General features: G+C 40.3%; 1 protein-coding gene and 1 long non-coding RNA gene across 2 annotated transcripts in view; one reads left to right on the top strand and one right to left on the bottom strand.

Moving 5' to 3' along the window:
- The window catches only part of LOC127575990 (uncharacterized), a 36,270-nt gene that overhangs the window by 610 nt on the left and 19,316 nt on the right, over positions 1 to 16,344 (top strand). The window lies entirely within an intron of this gene.
- micu2 (mitochondrial calcium uptake 2) overlaps positions 8,386 to 16,344 on the bottom strand; it is a 326,882-nt gene continuing 318,923 nt past the window's right edge. Inside the window, 2 exon segments of the mRNA XM_052026309.1 lie at positions 8,386 to 9,309; positions 12,275 to 12,432. Coding sequence (XP_051882269.1) covers positions 9,205 to 9,309; positions 12,275 to 12,432 — 263 coding nt within the window. The 3' untranslated portion in view covers positions 8,386 to 9,204.

Here is a 16,344-nt window from a genome sequence, read left to right as displayed (position 1 = left end):
TCTTCGGTCTGTTCAGTGTCATTAGAACCCAAATGTGCCTTGACAGGACTAATTCCTAAGAGTTTCAGGTTTGTTAACATTCTGAAGGTTTGGCAAATGGATTTCTCACAATCAATCCTGCCATTAGTTTTTCCAAAGATGACTTTGAAAGACCTGGGGTTAGTAGAGGCAGGACCATTTCCCAAATAAGCACAACAGGTATAGCATTATCAGCCAGACTACAAGGCTTCTATAGACAGAACACTCAATTTGCCTGAACAAACATTTCAGTGTATGACCTGATTAAAACCTACTTTAAAACTTCCTATAATTCTTCCTTCACTAATATAGTTTATTCACAAGGCCAATCGATCCTGCTTACATCTTCATTCTTATTTTTGGAAACAATTTTCATCCATATCCCATTCATTCTGAAACTTAAAGTTTGTTACCTTCATGAGGCACGCTTAAAATAAATACATTCTTGCTATAGAACTGGCTGTAAACACTTGAGCATTCTGTCTTGGCAAACTACCACCCCATCTCCAACCTCCCTTTCCTCTTCAAAGCCACCACTGTATTCTTCCATGCAACTCTGTGTTTAAAACCCTTGAATCATATGCCACCTTGCAACTGAAATGGTTTTAGGTCATAGATGACACTGTGGCTACAATTATTCTTTGGATCTAATGCAGGCAAGGGATGAAATATTCATCTTCATTCTTTACAATCTGCAATGACTGGCCAAACTATGTCTCCAAAAAATATTCCTCTTATCCTTCTGGGTAGAATCAGTCTTGCCCAAATGGAGTCAACGTTTCAGATCGATGGCCTTTAATCTTGCCCTCACCATCCCTCAGTTAAGTTTGTCCATGCAATGATATCCTCTCTTGTTGATATATTTTCTTTGAAAAAAAATGCCCCCAGCTCCTGAAGTTGCTGTCTTATGAAATATGTGCTTTGGAGTCTCTGATTTTTCTTTATTGTGGGGTTCTTTAAGTTTGGAAATATTGGTCTGATTTTTGTTGCAGTTTCTCATTGTCTACAAAGTAAATACAAAGGTCTAAATTAATCTCCAACTTTCCCCAAATCTCCAACCTTGTGAACAATTTCCTAACATTTCCATAAATCTAGCTGTTTATGCATGCGCACACACCTTGACGTTAAGGTAGGATTTGACTGTGTGGCACTGACTGTGACTAGAACTGGAGTCAATGATGATTGGGGAGTTGGAGGAAAAAAATCTGGAGTGTTCAAAGAAACCTCATTGCCAATGATAAACACACCAATAATGTTTAACTGAGCCACAGGATTTCCTGCTTCCTGAAGCCACTGGAGAAACATGGCATAGGATCCCTGACAAGTTGATAAGCACTTAATACATGGACTAGGGTCTCGCACACAGTTGATAATCAAATGCAGTTATTTTTAAGCCTGTAAAATGATAAATCATTATGAAATCTATGTGTAAATTTCCCATAGAAGCTAAATAACTTGGAATGACAAGTAATTTGAATACCACTCCTGGGTTTTTGTCAAGTGTGGAGCATTGGAAAGGCTGGGACAGATGTTAGCCAAATTGCCAATTAAGGGATAAATGAATGAATGGCTCTTCAATGAGCTATTGTTAGAAAGATCTGGCAGTATGGAATTGATGAAAACCACCTGATGCTTTGACATTCTCTATTTCATTGAATTGTCATCTCTATTATGTTGAGCCCCCCTTCAATGTCCTGTTATGCCTAATACACAATTATGTTAGAGAAACTCCACTGACAGCTGGTGAAAGTTATACTTTGTCTTTGCAAATAGGATTTTGAATAAAACCAAGTACAATGTGTGGGCACGATGGTGCAGCTAGTAGAGCTGCTGCCTCACACCACAAAGGACCTATGTTCAATTCTGGGTACTGTTTCTGTGGTGTTGGCACCTTTTCCTTGTGAGTGCATGGGTTTCCTTCCACATTCTGAAGTAGTGCAGGTGGCTAGATTAATTGGCCACTGTAATCTGCCCTTCGTGTGTAAGTGAATGGTGGGATCTGTGGGGAGATGAGAAAGTGGGGAGAATAAAAAAGAGGATTAATGAAAGATTAGTGTAACTAGGTGGTTGATGGTCAGTGCAGACTTGGTAGGGTGAAGCGCCTGTTTCTGTTGTTTCTCTCTGTGACTCTTAAGACAATCACTCACAGCTTGTACAGTATACTACCCATCAACACATGAGGTGACCAGTCTCAGACATGGTTCCCTTTGTTCTCTGAGTCCCAGACTCCCTTCTGAGCAACAGTCCTAGGTTCTCGTACCTTTCCAGGGTTCAGTAAGGAGTTAAATCCTGTTTTTCAATCTCCCTCCAATTCCTTCTGTTCACTTCCAATGTGACAATACCACGTAGACAATCCAGTCCAGGTCTGACTTGTCTGTATTTGTCCTGTTGACACTGAACTATTGGTTGTTACACTTCCACTTTTATTTTCCATTTGTGTAGCATCCTAGTTATTGGTATTGAGATAATCAAGTACACAGAAATACCAGATTGATTTCTCCTTACAGTTTAGGCAAGGACCTCACGTCCCACATGGGTTTGATAATTTCAACTCACCAGCATAAGTATACTGCTGTCTTAACCTAGGCCTCTAGTTATCTCTTGTTACCATGTTAACAGCTCTTCCACCTTCTGTTGAAGCCTTGCATCATAGATATCTTAGACAGGACTCATTGTTCCATATGAAACTACAACCAGATGGCCAGTGCCTTTATTGCTCTTTGTCTCATGCCAGGTTAGTTCATCCTGTCATTAATCAATGCTAGTGGTTCACACGTGTGATTTAGTCATTACGTCTCCTTGCTGATATTTTCTTAACATTCTCAGAGAATTACATGGACCACGAACCATCTTTGTATGTGACAACCTCCAATTGTTGATTCAAATTGCAAATGTTGTCCATTCTTTTTGCAATAGTTGTTTTAATCCTTTGACTGCTATAGTCCTCATTTGGGAGTGATATTAACCAGCATATGTGGTAGTCTTTTTGAGCTTCATTATTGAAAGCCATCAGGACTGTCAAGGCAGCAGAATTGTTCCTTGAAGATCCCATTGATCTGCTCAATGAGAATTTTATTAAACTTTTATTCATGACTGCAACCCCATTCAACTGCTGCACGTGTTCCCAAGATGTGAAATTAAGTATGTTTGCAGAAGGCATCGCTCTTTCCCAGGAACCAGCCTCACTGTGTGGAGGAAGAGTTTCTTTATAAATTCATTTTGGTTACCTGGTCATTGCTGGCAAGGTCAGCATTTTTTGACAACCCTAATTGCCCTTGAGGCAATGGTGAACTGCCTTCTTGAATCACTGCAGTCCTTCTGGTGAAGTACTCTCAGGGCTATTGGGCAGGAAGTTCTGAGATTTAGACCCTTTCTGAGATGAAGGATAGGATGGTGCACAGTGAGGACACTGCTGCTGTTGGAGGGAATGAATGTTAGGTTGATTAATGGAGTGCCAATCAAGCAGGTTACTTTGTCTTGGAATGGTATCAACCTTCCTGAGGGTTGTTGGCAGCGCATTCAATCGGGCAAGTAGAACATGTTCCACCACTCTGCTGATTTGTGCCTTGTAGATGATAGAAAGGTCTTGGGATGTGTGCAGGTGAGTCACTCACCATAGGATACCCGGCCTTCGACCTGCTTTTAATATCATTGATAATGCAGCTGAAGATGGTTGCACCTGGGGCACTGCCCTGAGGTACTCCTGCGGTGCCGTCTTGATCTACAACAGCCATCGGAGTGTTTTTCTTTTGATGCCCATTGACTTCAGTTTTGCCCGAACTCTTTCATGCCACATTTGGTCAAATGCTGCCTTAGTCACTCTTGCCTCACTTCTAGAATTCAGCTCTTTGGTCCATGTCTAAACCAAGGCTGTGATGATGTCTGGAACAGAGTGGACCTGGTGAAACCCAAACTGGGTATCAGTGTGTAGGTTATTGGTGAGTAGGCGCAACTCAATAGCACCATTGACAACAGTTTCCTTTACTTTGCTGATGATTGACGGTAGATGATCAGGTGGCGATTTGCCTGACTTTTTGTGAACAGGAGACTCCTGGGTAATTTTCTGTTGTTGGGTAGATGACAGTGTTATAAACGCTTGGCTCAAGGTGCAGCTTCTGGAGCAGAGGTCTTCAATACTACAGCTAGGACTTTGTGTGGTCTCAAAGCCATTGCCGTATTCAGTGCTCTCAACCATTTCTTGATACTATGTGGAGTGAATTGAATTGGTTGGAAACCACTTTCTGTGAAGATGACACTCTTAGTAGGAGATTAGTACCTCATTTTTTATGCCTGGAAATCTCATTAAACCAGAATTGATCCCCTAGCTTGGTCGAGTGAGGGATATGCCATACCATGAGATTACATATTGTGATGGTATATTGCTGCTGCTGGAGCACAGTGCCTCATGGATACACAGCTCTGAGCCTCCTCATCTGTTCCAAAACTATCTAATATGGCAGGTTCATAAAGCCACACAGCACCATGGATTTATGTCCTCACTGTGAAGATGGAACTTTATCTCAACAAGACTATGCAGTGGTCACTTCTACTATTCTATAATCGATAGATGCAACAGGTAAATTGGTGAGAATTGGTTTATTATTGTCACATGTACTGAGGTACAATGAAAACCTCTTCTTGCATACTGTTCATGCAGATAAAGTCCGTGATGGTGGTGACATACTCATCTAGGCTGGCAACTGAGTCTTTGAACATGGACCAGTCTACCGACTCAAAGCAGTCATGTAGAAGCTCATCTATTTCCTCAGACCAGCACTGTACGACTTTCTGTACTGAATCTTCCCATTTCAGCTTCTGTTTGTATGCAGGGAGAAGGAGCACAGCCTGGTGGTCTGATTTACCAAAGTGTGCATGGGGGGGGGGGGTGGGGGGTTGGTGTGGCAGGGTGGCTCAGTAGGCATCTTTGGTTGTATAGCAATGGTTGAGGGTGTTTGGGCCCCTGGTGGGACAGAAGATGTGCTGGTAGTATTTTGGTAACACGCTTTTGAAGTTGGCCTGGTTGAAGTCACCGGCAATGATGAAGAGAGCCTCAGTGTCCCATTTCAAGGCTGTTGACCAGAGTATAATTCATTGAGTGCAGGCTTTATGTTTGTCTGGGATGGGATGCAGACTGCCGTCAGGATAGCTGAAGTGAACTCCCATGACAGGTGGTATGGGTGACACTTCACCGTTAGATATTCCAAGCTGGGTGAGCAGGAATTGAGGTCAAGTAGGTTTATTCTTTGCATTGGTCCACTCTTTGCCTGCTGCAGACCTAGACTAGCAGCTGTGTCCTTTACAACTTGGCTACCTTGGTTTGTAGTGATGTTACCAAGCCACTCTTGGTGATGGAATTGGAGTTCCCAACCCAGAGTACATTCTGTGCCCTTGTTGCTTTCAATGCTTCTTCCAAGTGTCATTCAACGTGGAGGAACCCACTGACTCATCAGCTGAGCGAGGACAATTGCTAGCATTCAGAGGTTTCTTTGCCTTGATGTCATGAGACTTCATGGGGTCTGGAGTTGAAGTGAGAGATGGAGAATTACCACAGTATAAATGCCTTATGCCAGCTGCCAGGAAAATTAGCATTTACCTGGGTAATATGCTGGTAGTGGTCAATCACAGTTTACACTTCAGTGGAGGGTGTGCTGTCAAATTCATGAAGCAGCGTTTTATCTAAAGAGGCTGGTAGATTTAGAAACTGTGTGATCTAGAGACTCATTCTGCAGTTTTGGATGGCTACAAGTGAAATGATTTTGTAAATATAGGATCTGCTTAATACAAGCATGAACAGTTACTGTTCAAGCATGAACAACAATACGACAGTTACTGTAAGTCTGAAATCAAAGCAGAAAATGATGTGAATAGTAGGCAGGTCAAGTACTGGGAAGGTACCCAATGTTTGAGTGCTGTTGAAGAAACACTTAACTCCAAAGACAACTGGCATCATGGCTCTGGATTTCAGTAATGGAAGGAGTTTTGAAGGAATCACAGCTTTGTGCTCAACCAGACACAGACCATCAGCACCAGAGAGCTGGTAATATGTGTCATTACAGGGATTCCTTATTTGGAGTTGCTCATCGATGTTGAGCATTGCTTTGAGATTAGCATTTTTTTTCCGCTGATCCCTTATTATATGTAAAGATGATGCAGAGTTGTGTTGCTAGCCTATTGTAGGGTCTCTGATGAGGAAACTCCTACGTTGCTGTCATGGGGGCAGTTCCAAACATCATCAAGCTTCAAGACCTGGGCCTCTGTACCTTCCTCTGCAACTGGATGCTCGACTTCCTCATTGGCAGACCTCAATCAGTGAGGATTGGTGACAACATCTCCTCCTCGCTGATCGTCAACACAGGTGCACCTCAAGGGTGCGTGCTTAGCCTCTCTATACACACATGACTGTGTGGCTAAGCACAGCTCTAATGCCATCTTCAAATTTGCTGATGACACTATGGTTGGACGAATCGCAGGTGGCAATGAGTAAGCTTACCGGAGCGAGTTAGGCTACCTGGTTGAGTGGTGCCACAACACCCTCTCACTCAACATCAGCAAAACTGAAGATCTGATTTGACAGCTTGCCTGGAGAGGGGCACATAATAGAAGGCATTGTTGTAACCTACATGTGGGATGTGAACATTTGTGGGGTTACTTATTTTTTTAAATTTAAATTTAAAAAAAAATTTTTTACTTACATCGTGGTAACAGGCCCTTCTGGCCCAACGAGTCCATGCCGCCCATTTTTAAACCCAATTAACCTACCCGTATGTCTTTGGAATGTGGGAGGAAACTGGAGCACCCGGAGGAAACCCACGCAGACACGGGAGAACGTACAAACTCCTTACGGACAGCGGAATCGAACCCTGATTGTTGGCGCTGTAATAGTGTCGCGCTAACCGCTACGCTACCGTGTTGCCCCTACTATAACCAAGTTCTTCTGAAATTATAGGTAAGAAAGTAGGAGTCTTTCAGAAAATAGCCCTTTACTGGCTGAATATCTGCAAAGAACAGAAACTGTCACGTGGATCAGTGACAAAGTTGCCTAAGCATTGATCGTAAGTGCATGACATGCACGCGTGCATTTTGTGCTGGAGGTGTATCTTCTATTATGTTGGTAAGGGCTAAAGTATAGGGGATGAGAGAAAGAACTGATTTTAAAATCCCTAACCAGAATATTTTGTTGCTTGGAGCTATTAAGCAGTGACCATTGGATCCATTGGTGGAAAATTGGCCATAAACTTGAAGCTGAGGAATATACAGAGCTACAAGGAATGAGCAATGAGTTTCATTTTGGATTGCTCTCTAATTATATATGGTAGTCATTTAATAATTGAAGAGAATCATTTGTGCTGTAAATTTCTATTGTTATGTGCAGACTTGGCTATTAATGGAATATAGCCTATTACCATATAATTTGAAAATTGATTATGGTCCTGAAGCTTGAGCCAGCAGCTGGATGTAGATCAATCAGTTTGTTGCAGATATACAAGACCAATGCCTGGGATGTGAGGTTGTGTCAAGAGTGATTGAGAAAGCTTGGTCTATATTTACCGGAATTTAGAAGAATGAGAGGTGACCCCATTGAGATGTAAAATAAAATTGAGGGATTGACATAGTAAATGCTGAGCAGCTGTTTTCAGGTATGGATAACAGTTACAAATCCCATTCATAGAGCCTACTTTGTTTAAAGGCTTCAGATGCATTTTCCTTTTCTTACATGATGTCCCAGAGGAAGGCCTATAATCTTGATAATTCTAAAAAGAGGCAATTGACCTACTGAACTAGTTTGAAATGTTATTGATTATGCAGTCGAGCTAATGTATTATTGAATCAAAGTCTTATTTACTATAGTTTTGAATCACCTGTTATTGTCTGCAACTGATATAGCAAAGAATTGCTTTTGTGCTTCAAATTACTGAAATATCGATTTATTTCTCTGCAGTTTAAAACATTGGAATGTGGGAATAATTTAGATCATGGTTACTGCTTTACAAAACCAGTCTCAAGGCTGCAATGGAACTGTACCTAAAAGAGCATAAACGCTACAAAAAGCAGAATTTTATGTGTCTGTGGATAGCAAAGGCCAATGAGTATTGATTAGTATTTCTCTAAATGGGTGTAGGATTGGGACAATCTACAGTGAAGTACATACTGTGCCAAACATATTTAATGTTCTCAATCAGAGATGTGCATTAGTTTTATACTTAGATGGTTCAATGACTTGGCAATGGCAGTTGCACATTGTGAGGAAATATGGTAATTGGATTAACTTGTACTTGAATAACGATCAGTTAAGAGGCACGTTTGTTGCTCTGGTGTGCTACAAAAAAAAGCCTTTTACTTGTCATGCATGTTCTGATACATTATAACTGATTTTGAAAGCCAAACTTTATTAGTGCAAAAAAGAACAGTGCAGATTAATGTTTCCAGGTGCATTTCTAGATTTCAATTAAATCATTGTATTCCTTTAATGTTCACATAAGAAATGATGTAAAGAGCCTTTTATCCACCCCAAAAAAAAGTAGAGTTCAAGAATAATTGAGATCGCCACAGTAAATGAACCATTCACAAAAATTACTTGCAGAATTTCCATGAGACTAATAGATTTTTAAAAATTCATACATCTTTGAAAATTTGAGATTCATAGCAAGTTTGTGTAAAACAAACTGAAGAAATATTCACTGAACTTCCTGGATATTTTGTGCCTTGCAGTGAAGTAGCACTGGTTAAATATTTTGTTTGAGCATTTCTGAATAAACACACAATTACTATCTCTCAATGTCATTAACTAAAACAGAACAATGCAACTATTTAGTCAGGTCTAATTTTGTTTAAACTGCATGGCCTTCAATGAAAATGTAATGCATAAAGCCTTTTGTTATTTGAGGAAATAGAGAGACTATGATGTTGATTACAAATGGCACAAATTGTATCTTCTTAAGTTCTATGTATGTAAACAACTGAGAAAAGACTTGCCAGAATACATTTTCATGAAGACCACATAGCATTATTTTTCTGTAAACATTTACGTAAACAAGACATTTACAACTTTCAAATAACCCTCAACACATTTAAGTCAAAATATACTGCAGGTCTTTTCAAATTCACTGACAGAAGAGTTTGCTTGTTGAGAAAATTTTTGTAAGGTAGTGGATTATTTTCTGTAGAAAGGTCCTGGATTCAGTAGTATTAACAGGGACTTCTTCCGGATTGCTTCCAGGCTTCATGAACTCCAGCAATAGTTTCTTTCTTCACGCATTTAAAATATCCCTTCAATCCATGTTGTGATGGTGCCTGTGGAAATGAAAGTAATATGTTGCAGCTACTGTGAACAGAAACAGCTGTTGTTCTCTATCATAATATGAAAAAACAGCAAGAGAAGGCCATGTGGACCTTTTGAGCCTGTTCAGCCATTCAGTAAGTTTACTGCTGAATCCACTTTTCTGACCAGACTCCTTATCCCTCAACATGAATGGAAAACAAAACTGCAATAACTGGAATTAGAAATAAAAACAGAACTGTGGGAAGAGAAACCAGTTAATGTTTCAGGTCAAGCTTTATTCCTCAATTCTCAGTGTCCAAAATTCTCAGAATTTTGTCTTTGAATATATAATGAGCACCACAGCCCTTAAGGTAGAGAATGTGCATAATGACTTTTCTCTGCATCTTAATGGGTGATCCCTGATTCTGAAATGACAATAATTTTTTTCTAGATTCTCCAGCCTCTTGGCATCTAATTCATGTGGCCATTTCTGTTCTAATTAAAGATTAATTCTTATGGACAGTTTGGATTATTTCTCATTTTGGTTCACACATATTTTTGTTCTGTAAATTAATGACTTTTGTTTTCCTCTGAGTACTACCTACTCCTAAATCCTGTATTTGGAATGAAAATAGTGGATAAGTGCTCTCTTTTCAGGCAGATTACTAGTGTAATAAAGAGCTGAATGAAATCTTAAGGGAAGTCACATTTCTATATGCCTCACAGCAGTGAGTAAATGATTCTTCAACTGCCCAGAGCCTTGGTCTAATCCATCTGTATTCAATTGATTCATTTGTAGGCACCAACCCCTATAAAACATATTGGGCTAGGAAGGAGCAAAACAGAAATAGGCCATTCAATAAAATGATGATTGATCTAATTTGCCTCCATGTTCATTGTACCAGCCTATTCCCATTTTGATTTATTATCTCTCACAGCTTTGAAAGATTCAGCCTCCACAGCTTCTTGGGGTAGGATGGCCAAAGAGTCTCAAAGTCGAGTTTATTGTCATATGCACAGGTGCAATGAAAAACTTACTTGCATCAGCATCACAGGCAGCATCAGATACACAACATTCACAAGAAAAACAAATTATACAAGAAAAAACCCAAAGTCCACTGTAGTTCAAAGTGGTCATAGTGTTGCTATACTGACCATTAAGTGAAGAATTCTTCCTAATTCTTCTGAGACTGGGTGACCCCCTCATTCTGAGATTATACATTTTTGTTCTTGACTCTCCTATGAGGGGAAACATCCTTACAGCATTTAGCCGGTCAAGTATTCTTAGAACCTTGCATGTTTCAGAAAGATCACCTCTCGTTTTTCTAAATTCCAATGAGTATAGCCCAACCTGTTCAACTATTCCTCATTAGCCAATCCCTCTACACTTGGTGGGGTCATCCTAGTGAACCTTTTCTGATCTGCTTCCAATGGTAACGTATCTTTCCTTAAATAATAGGGAAAAAAACAGTACAGAGGACTCTACATGTAGGCTCACTAGTGCCTTGTACTTGTAGTAAAATTTAACTACTTTTATATTCAAATCCCCTTGAAATAAAAGCCATCATTCCATTAGATTTCCAATTACCTGCTGCACCAGATGCCAAGTTGCTGTTTCACATGAGGTCCCCCAAACCAGTTTGTGCTACAGTTTTCTGTGGTCTTTCTTGATTTAAATAATCTGTTTTATTCACTAGGAATAAATTGAGGATGGATTACATGAATTTGGTATGTCTTCCTTTAAGATTACACTATCGAGCATAGACCTAAATGCGGTTTCAAAATCATTTTGTGGACTTGTTAGGATACATTTGGAGACTTATTTTCCTCTGGTGGAAAGAAAAACAAGGGGATGTAATTTACTTACAAGAGAAATTAACTACAAGAGTAGAGATGTATTGATCCAATCTTAGAGAGACCAGACCTATACACAATAATCCAGACATGGTCCTACCAGGGCTCTCTATGTAAAGAAGGATACAATTGCAATAGATGGAGTCTATTGATCCCTGATTCATGCATTGATTCCTGGGGTGGTGGGACTTTCTTATGAAGAGAGAAGAAAGAAACAGGGCCTATGCTTTCTAGGTTTCTACTGCTGTCTACACTTCTTGCTGCCTTGGTAAAACAGCCAACATAATCAAAGACCCCACCCATCCCAGACATTCTCTCTTCTCCCCTTTCCCATCGGGCAGAAGATACCAAAGCTGAAAACACATACCACCCGGCTCAAGGGCAGCTTTTAACCTGCTGTTATAAGACTATTGATCAGCCCGTAGTACAATAAGATGGAACCTTGCCCTCACAATCTCCCTCATTATGCCTTTGCACCTTACTGTTTGCTTGCACTGCACTTCCTCTGTAACTCTAACACTTAATTCTGCATTATGTTATTGTTTTTCCTTGTACTAACTCAATGCACTGATGTGATGAAATGATCTGTATGGATGGCATGCAAAACAAAGTTTTTTTTTAACTGTACCCCAGTACATGTGACAATAATAATAAACCAATAGGTTTTTTCATTGAAATGTACAAAAATCTTAAGGGTTTAAGATAGACATGGAGTTTCCTTTAGGTAGGATATACAGAACCAAAGGTCATAGTGGTCGGCCATGCACCTAAAGAGTTGTGAATCTTAATAATTCGCTGCCCAAGTGAACTGCTGAGGCTCAGTTGCTGAGGACATTCATGACGGTGATTAGAAAGCTTTTGGATATTAAGGGCTTTGGGGATTAGTGCAGGTAAGTGGTGCTAAGCTAATTGATCATTCATGATCTTGTTGAATGGTGGAACAAAAATGAGGGGCTGAATAACCAACTCCAGTTTCTGTCTTCTTAAAATAATCAGAAATGAAGAAGGAAAAAAGCAGAAAACACTTCATCCATGTAGAGTACAGTGGAAATCTCCTCAAAGAGGGTTTGGATGGTGGATGTGTAAATAGTAAATAGCTAATGATTTGTATGTCTATCTGTTGATTTGGAACTTTTATATTACCTTAAAGCCACGATGGAGTCTGGTCATAATCACTGAAAGGAACTCTTGTTTGCTCAAACATCCATCTCCATCTACATCAAAGATCTTGAAGACCGTATCAAGAACATTATCTGACAGTTCTTGCCCTGTTGCAACTTTCACAGCCCTCTTGAATTGTGCTAAATTTAAAATGGAAAACATTTGTAGATTAGTAAAATATCAAAAACATTCAGCACATAGAAGATACTTTTCCCATATAACATTGTTATAGAAATGATAGTAGATTTGTATAGTATTTTATTTTTGTCTACCTAAAATATAATGGTGAATATATTTATGAATAATGTAATGTTATTTTAATGCTTAAATCATTTGAAAAAGTATTTGTAATGTTTGATCTTTGCTTACTGTCCACTATAAGTTGGAATGCACCCAGCTTTCATATCTGAGCTATCCCGCTGTTCCAGTAATGCGACATCATCACCGAAGGCCTGTTATATGCAGAGCTTTTGATATCTCACTTTATAGTTTTTTCTCTTTAAGCTGCATTAGGAGTGAGAGGGCACTAATTTTCCTTCACTTGGCTACTTTGCACTTAGCTTTTACATTGTTCCAATTTACTTTTTCCCACTCTTAACTGTGAGCAGAAATCTATTCTCAATTTACATTTACATAAAATGCAAATGAGTGGCATAACTGGCAACAATGCATTACTTCCGGATGATCTCAATGCCTTTTACGCACACTTTGAAAGGGAGAATAATGACATTCCTATGTGAGCCCCCACAGCTCCGGACATCTGGTCCAGAAGGTGTACCTGGCCAAGTGCTGAAGATCTCTGCAGACCAACTGGCTGGCGTATTCAAGGATATCTTTAACCTCTCGCTTCTGCAGTCTGAGGTTCTCACCTGCTTCAACAGGGCACCTATAGTACTAGTGCCCAAGAAGAGCACAGTAATCTGCCTTGATGCCTACTGTACGGTAGCACTAACATCCACTGTAATGATGTGCCTCAAGAGGTTGGTTATGGCGTGAATCAACTCCAGCCTCTGAAATGACCTGGATCCCCTTTGATTTGCTTATTACCACAAGAGGTCAACAGCAGATGCTATATCACTGGCTCTCCACTCAGTTCTAGATCATCTGGACAACAGTAACACATACATCAGGCTGCTGTTCATTGACTACAGTTTGGTGTTCAACACCGTTATCCCCTCCAATCTTGTCACCAAGCTCTGAGACCTGGGCCTCTGTACCTCACTTTGCAACTGGATCTTTGACTTCCTCATTGGCAGACCTCAATCAATACAGATTGGTAACAACATCTCCTCCTCGCTGATCATCAACACAGGTGCACCTCAAGGCTGTGTGCTTAGCCCCCTGCTCTACTTCCTTTACACCCATGACTGTGTGACTAAGCACAGCTCCAATACCATCTATAAATTCGCCGATGACACCACTGTTTTTGGCTGAATCATGGGGGGTGATGAGTCAGCATACAGGAGTGAGGTAGGGCATCTGGTTGAGTGGTGCTGCAATAACAATCTCTTGTTCAATGTCAGCAAAACCAAGGAGCTAGTCATTGACTTCAGAAAGGGGAAGCTGGAAGACCATGTACCAGTTCTCATTGGTGGAGAGAGTAAGCAACTTCAAATTCCTGGGCCTTAACATTGTGGATGACCTATCCTGGGCCCTGCACACCAATGCAATCACGAAGAAGGTGTGCCAGTGTCTTTACTTTAGAAAGTTAAGCGATTTGGCATGTTACCAAATACTCTCTGCTATGCATGCATTGTTGTAAGCATCCTTTCTGGTTGCATCACAACCTGCTATGAAAATTTCATTGCACAGGAACGCAAGAGGCCACAGAGAGTTGTGGACACAGCTGGGTCTATCACGGGCACAGCTCTACCTACCATTTTGACAGCATCTACAGGAGGTGCTGCCTCAAGAAGGCGGCATCTATCATCAAGGATCCCTACTATCTAGGTCATGCCGCCGCCTTGCTGCTACCATCAGGCAGGAGGCACAGAAGCCTAAAGTCCCACACCACTAGGTTCAGGAACAGCTACTTTCCTACAGCTATCAAGTTCTTGAACCTACCTACCTCAGCAATAGAACATTATGGATCACCTCTTGCACCACCATGGACTTGTCTTCAATTGTGTCTTTTTATTTGTACTATAGTCTGGCTTTTGCAGTCTTTTTATTCCACTGTATGGTATAGTTTATATTCTCTGTGTTGTCTGTACCCATGTGCCTGTGATGCTGCTGCAAGCAAATTTTTCATTGTACCTGTACCTCACTGTACTTATGCACATGACAATACACTCAATTTGACTTTACTACCCATTGGTTGGATGTGCATTATTTGGAAAACCCTTTTCCTCAGCTAGTCTCAGTAACGCTAACCATGAAATTCCCAGATTTAGTGAAAACCCATCTGGCTCACTAATATCTTTCAGGGTAGGTAGTAGATCATATATGTGACTTCAGATCCAGGAACTCTGTTGACTCTGTCACCTTGTTCAGGAGCAATTGGGAATGGAGACTAAATAGTGGCATTAAAGCATTATTCAGATCCCTAAAAAAAAAAGTGGATAATGAGGAGATGCAAAGAAATGGATCAGGGAACTTTGCATACCTGTTGCATAGACCCAAGTTGCGGGTTCACTGAATCAGCCAGAGACACTTGGATCTGTCAGAGGTGATGTGCCTATGCCATGTTTGTTTCACCAGTGAGACCTTTCTGCGAACAGGGTCATTAAAGTGCCATGCTGTTAAACATGCAAAAAGCTAGTCCAGTGTTTCAGGAAATTCGGTAAACATATGCATATGATATGTGGGGAAGAGCAGAACTAGAGGCCATCACTGAAAAACAGTTGCCAAGAAATCCAATTGGGTATTCAGGTTAAAACTTTACCTTCATAGTGATGGGAATGTAGAACTTACTACTATAGTTGAAGCGAATCATGAGGATGTACCTAACAGGAGGATGGACAAATATATGAGGGAGAAGAGAATAGAGGATTAGGCTGATAGATTTAAATGAGGAAAGGCAGGAGAAAGATTGAGTTGAGCATGAGCACAGACTGGGCTGAATGGCCTGTTTCTGTCTATATCCTCTGTAATCTTATATACGTAACATGCAGAATGACTGCTCATTTTGCAGGTGATTGTGTCTTAAAGCCTTAAGGTTTGTGCCTGAATGTTTAAATATGTGACCTTGTGGTCCTTATGAATGGGGAACCTTTTCCAGGAAGAAGAGCATGCTAGAAGCAATACTAACCGTCTAAAAATGACGTGCTAATCTATTAAAGATGCAAAACATTACATGTACTAAACAACAAACACAGAAATCAATGTATAGAGGTAAGTGATCCCACAACCAATGGAAGACTGTCACATCTAGTAATGAATGGCTGTGGACAATTATGTAACTAATAAATAAATGAGGTATGAAGAACATTCCCATCTTCACAGATGGCGAGCTCCTGCAAGAGTGCCAAAGATAGGGCTGAAGCATTCACAACCATGTTCAACCAAAAGCAGTGAGTAGATGATACATCCTGGCTTCCTCCTGAGATACCCACTAATACAGAAGCTAGTTTTCAGCTGCAGATTAACTCAATGACCAAGTCTCAGAGCACTGGAGACAACAAAGACGGTGGGACCAAACAACATCCTGAGTGTAGTACTGAATATCTGCACTCCATACTACTATGCTTTTAGCATAAATATTCCAATACAGTTACAACACTGGCATCTAACTGACAGTGTAGAAAATTACCCAGTGTGACCTGTTCACAAAAGGTAGTGAAATCCAATCAAACTAGTCAATGTACTCAATCATTAGTAAAGTGATTTAACCTATCATTGACAGCGCTGAAAAAAGGCCAATAAATTGCAAATTAAAACAGTAATTTGGCACCAATTTCAAAAGAACAGCCAGGTGATAACACTTGTCAGAATAGTAGATAAAATGGAGGAGCGAGGAGTGGTTTATACTGAGATACAAATATGTCTTGCAATTATATTTTGCTTCTTCAAATTTCAATTTATTTCATATTCATTGATTTGAAGTGTATAAC

This window comes from Pristis pectinata, chromosome 11 (genome assembly GCF_009764475.1).
Source record: "Pristis pectinata isolate sPriPec2 chromosome 11, sPriPec2.1.pri, whole genome shotgun sequence".
Classification (NCBI taxonomy): Eukaryota; Metazoa; Chordata; class Chondrichthyes; order Rhinopristiformes; family Pristidae; genus Pristis; species Pristis pectinata.
The sequence above is the reverse complement of the archived record's forward strand: the minus strand, read 5'-3'. Positions and strand labels throughout refer to the sequence as shown.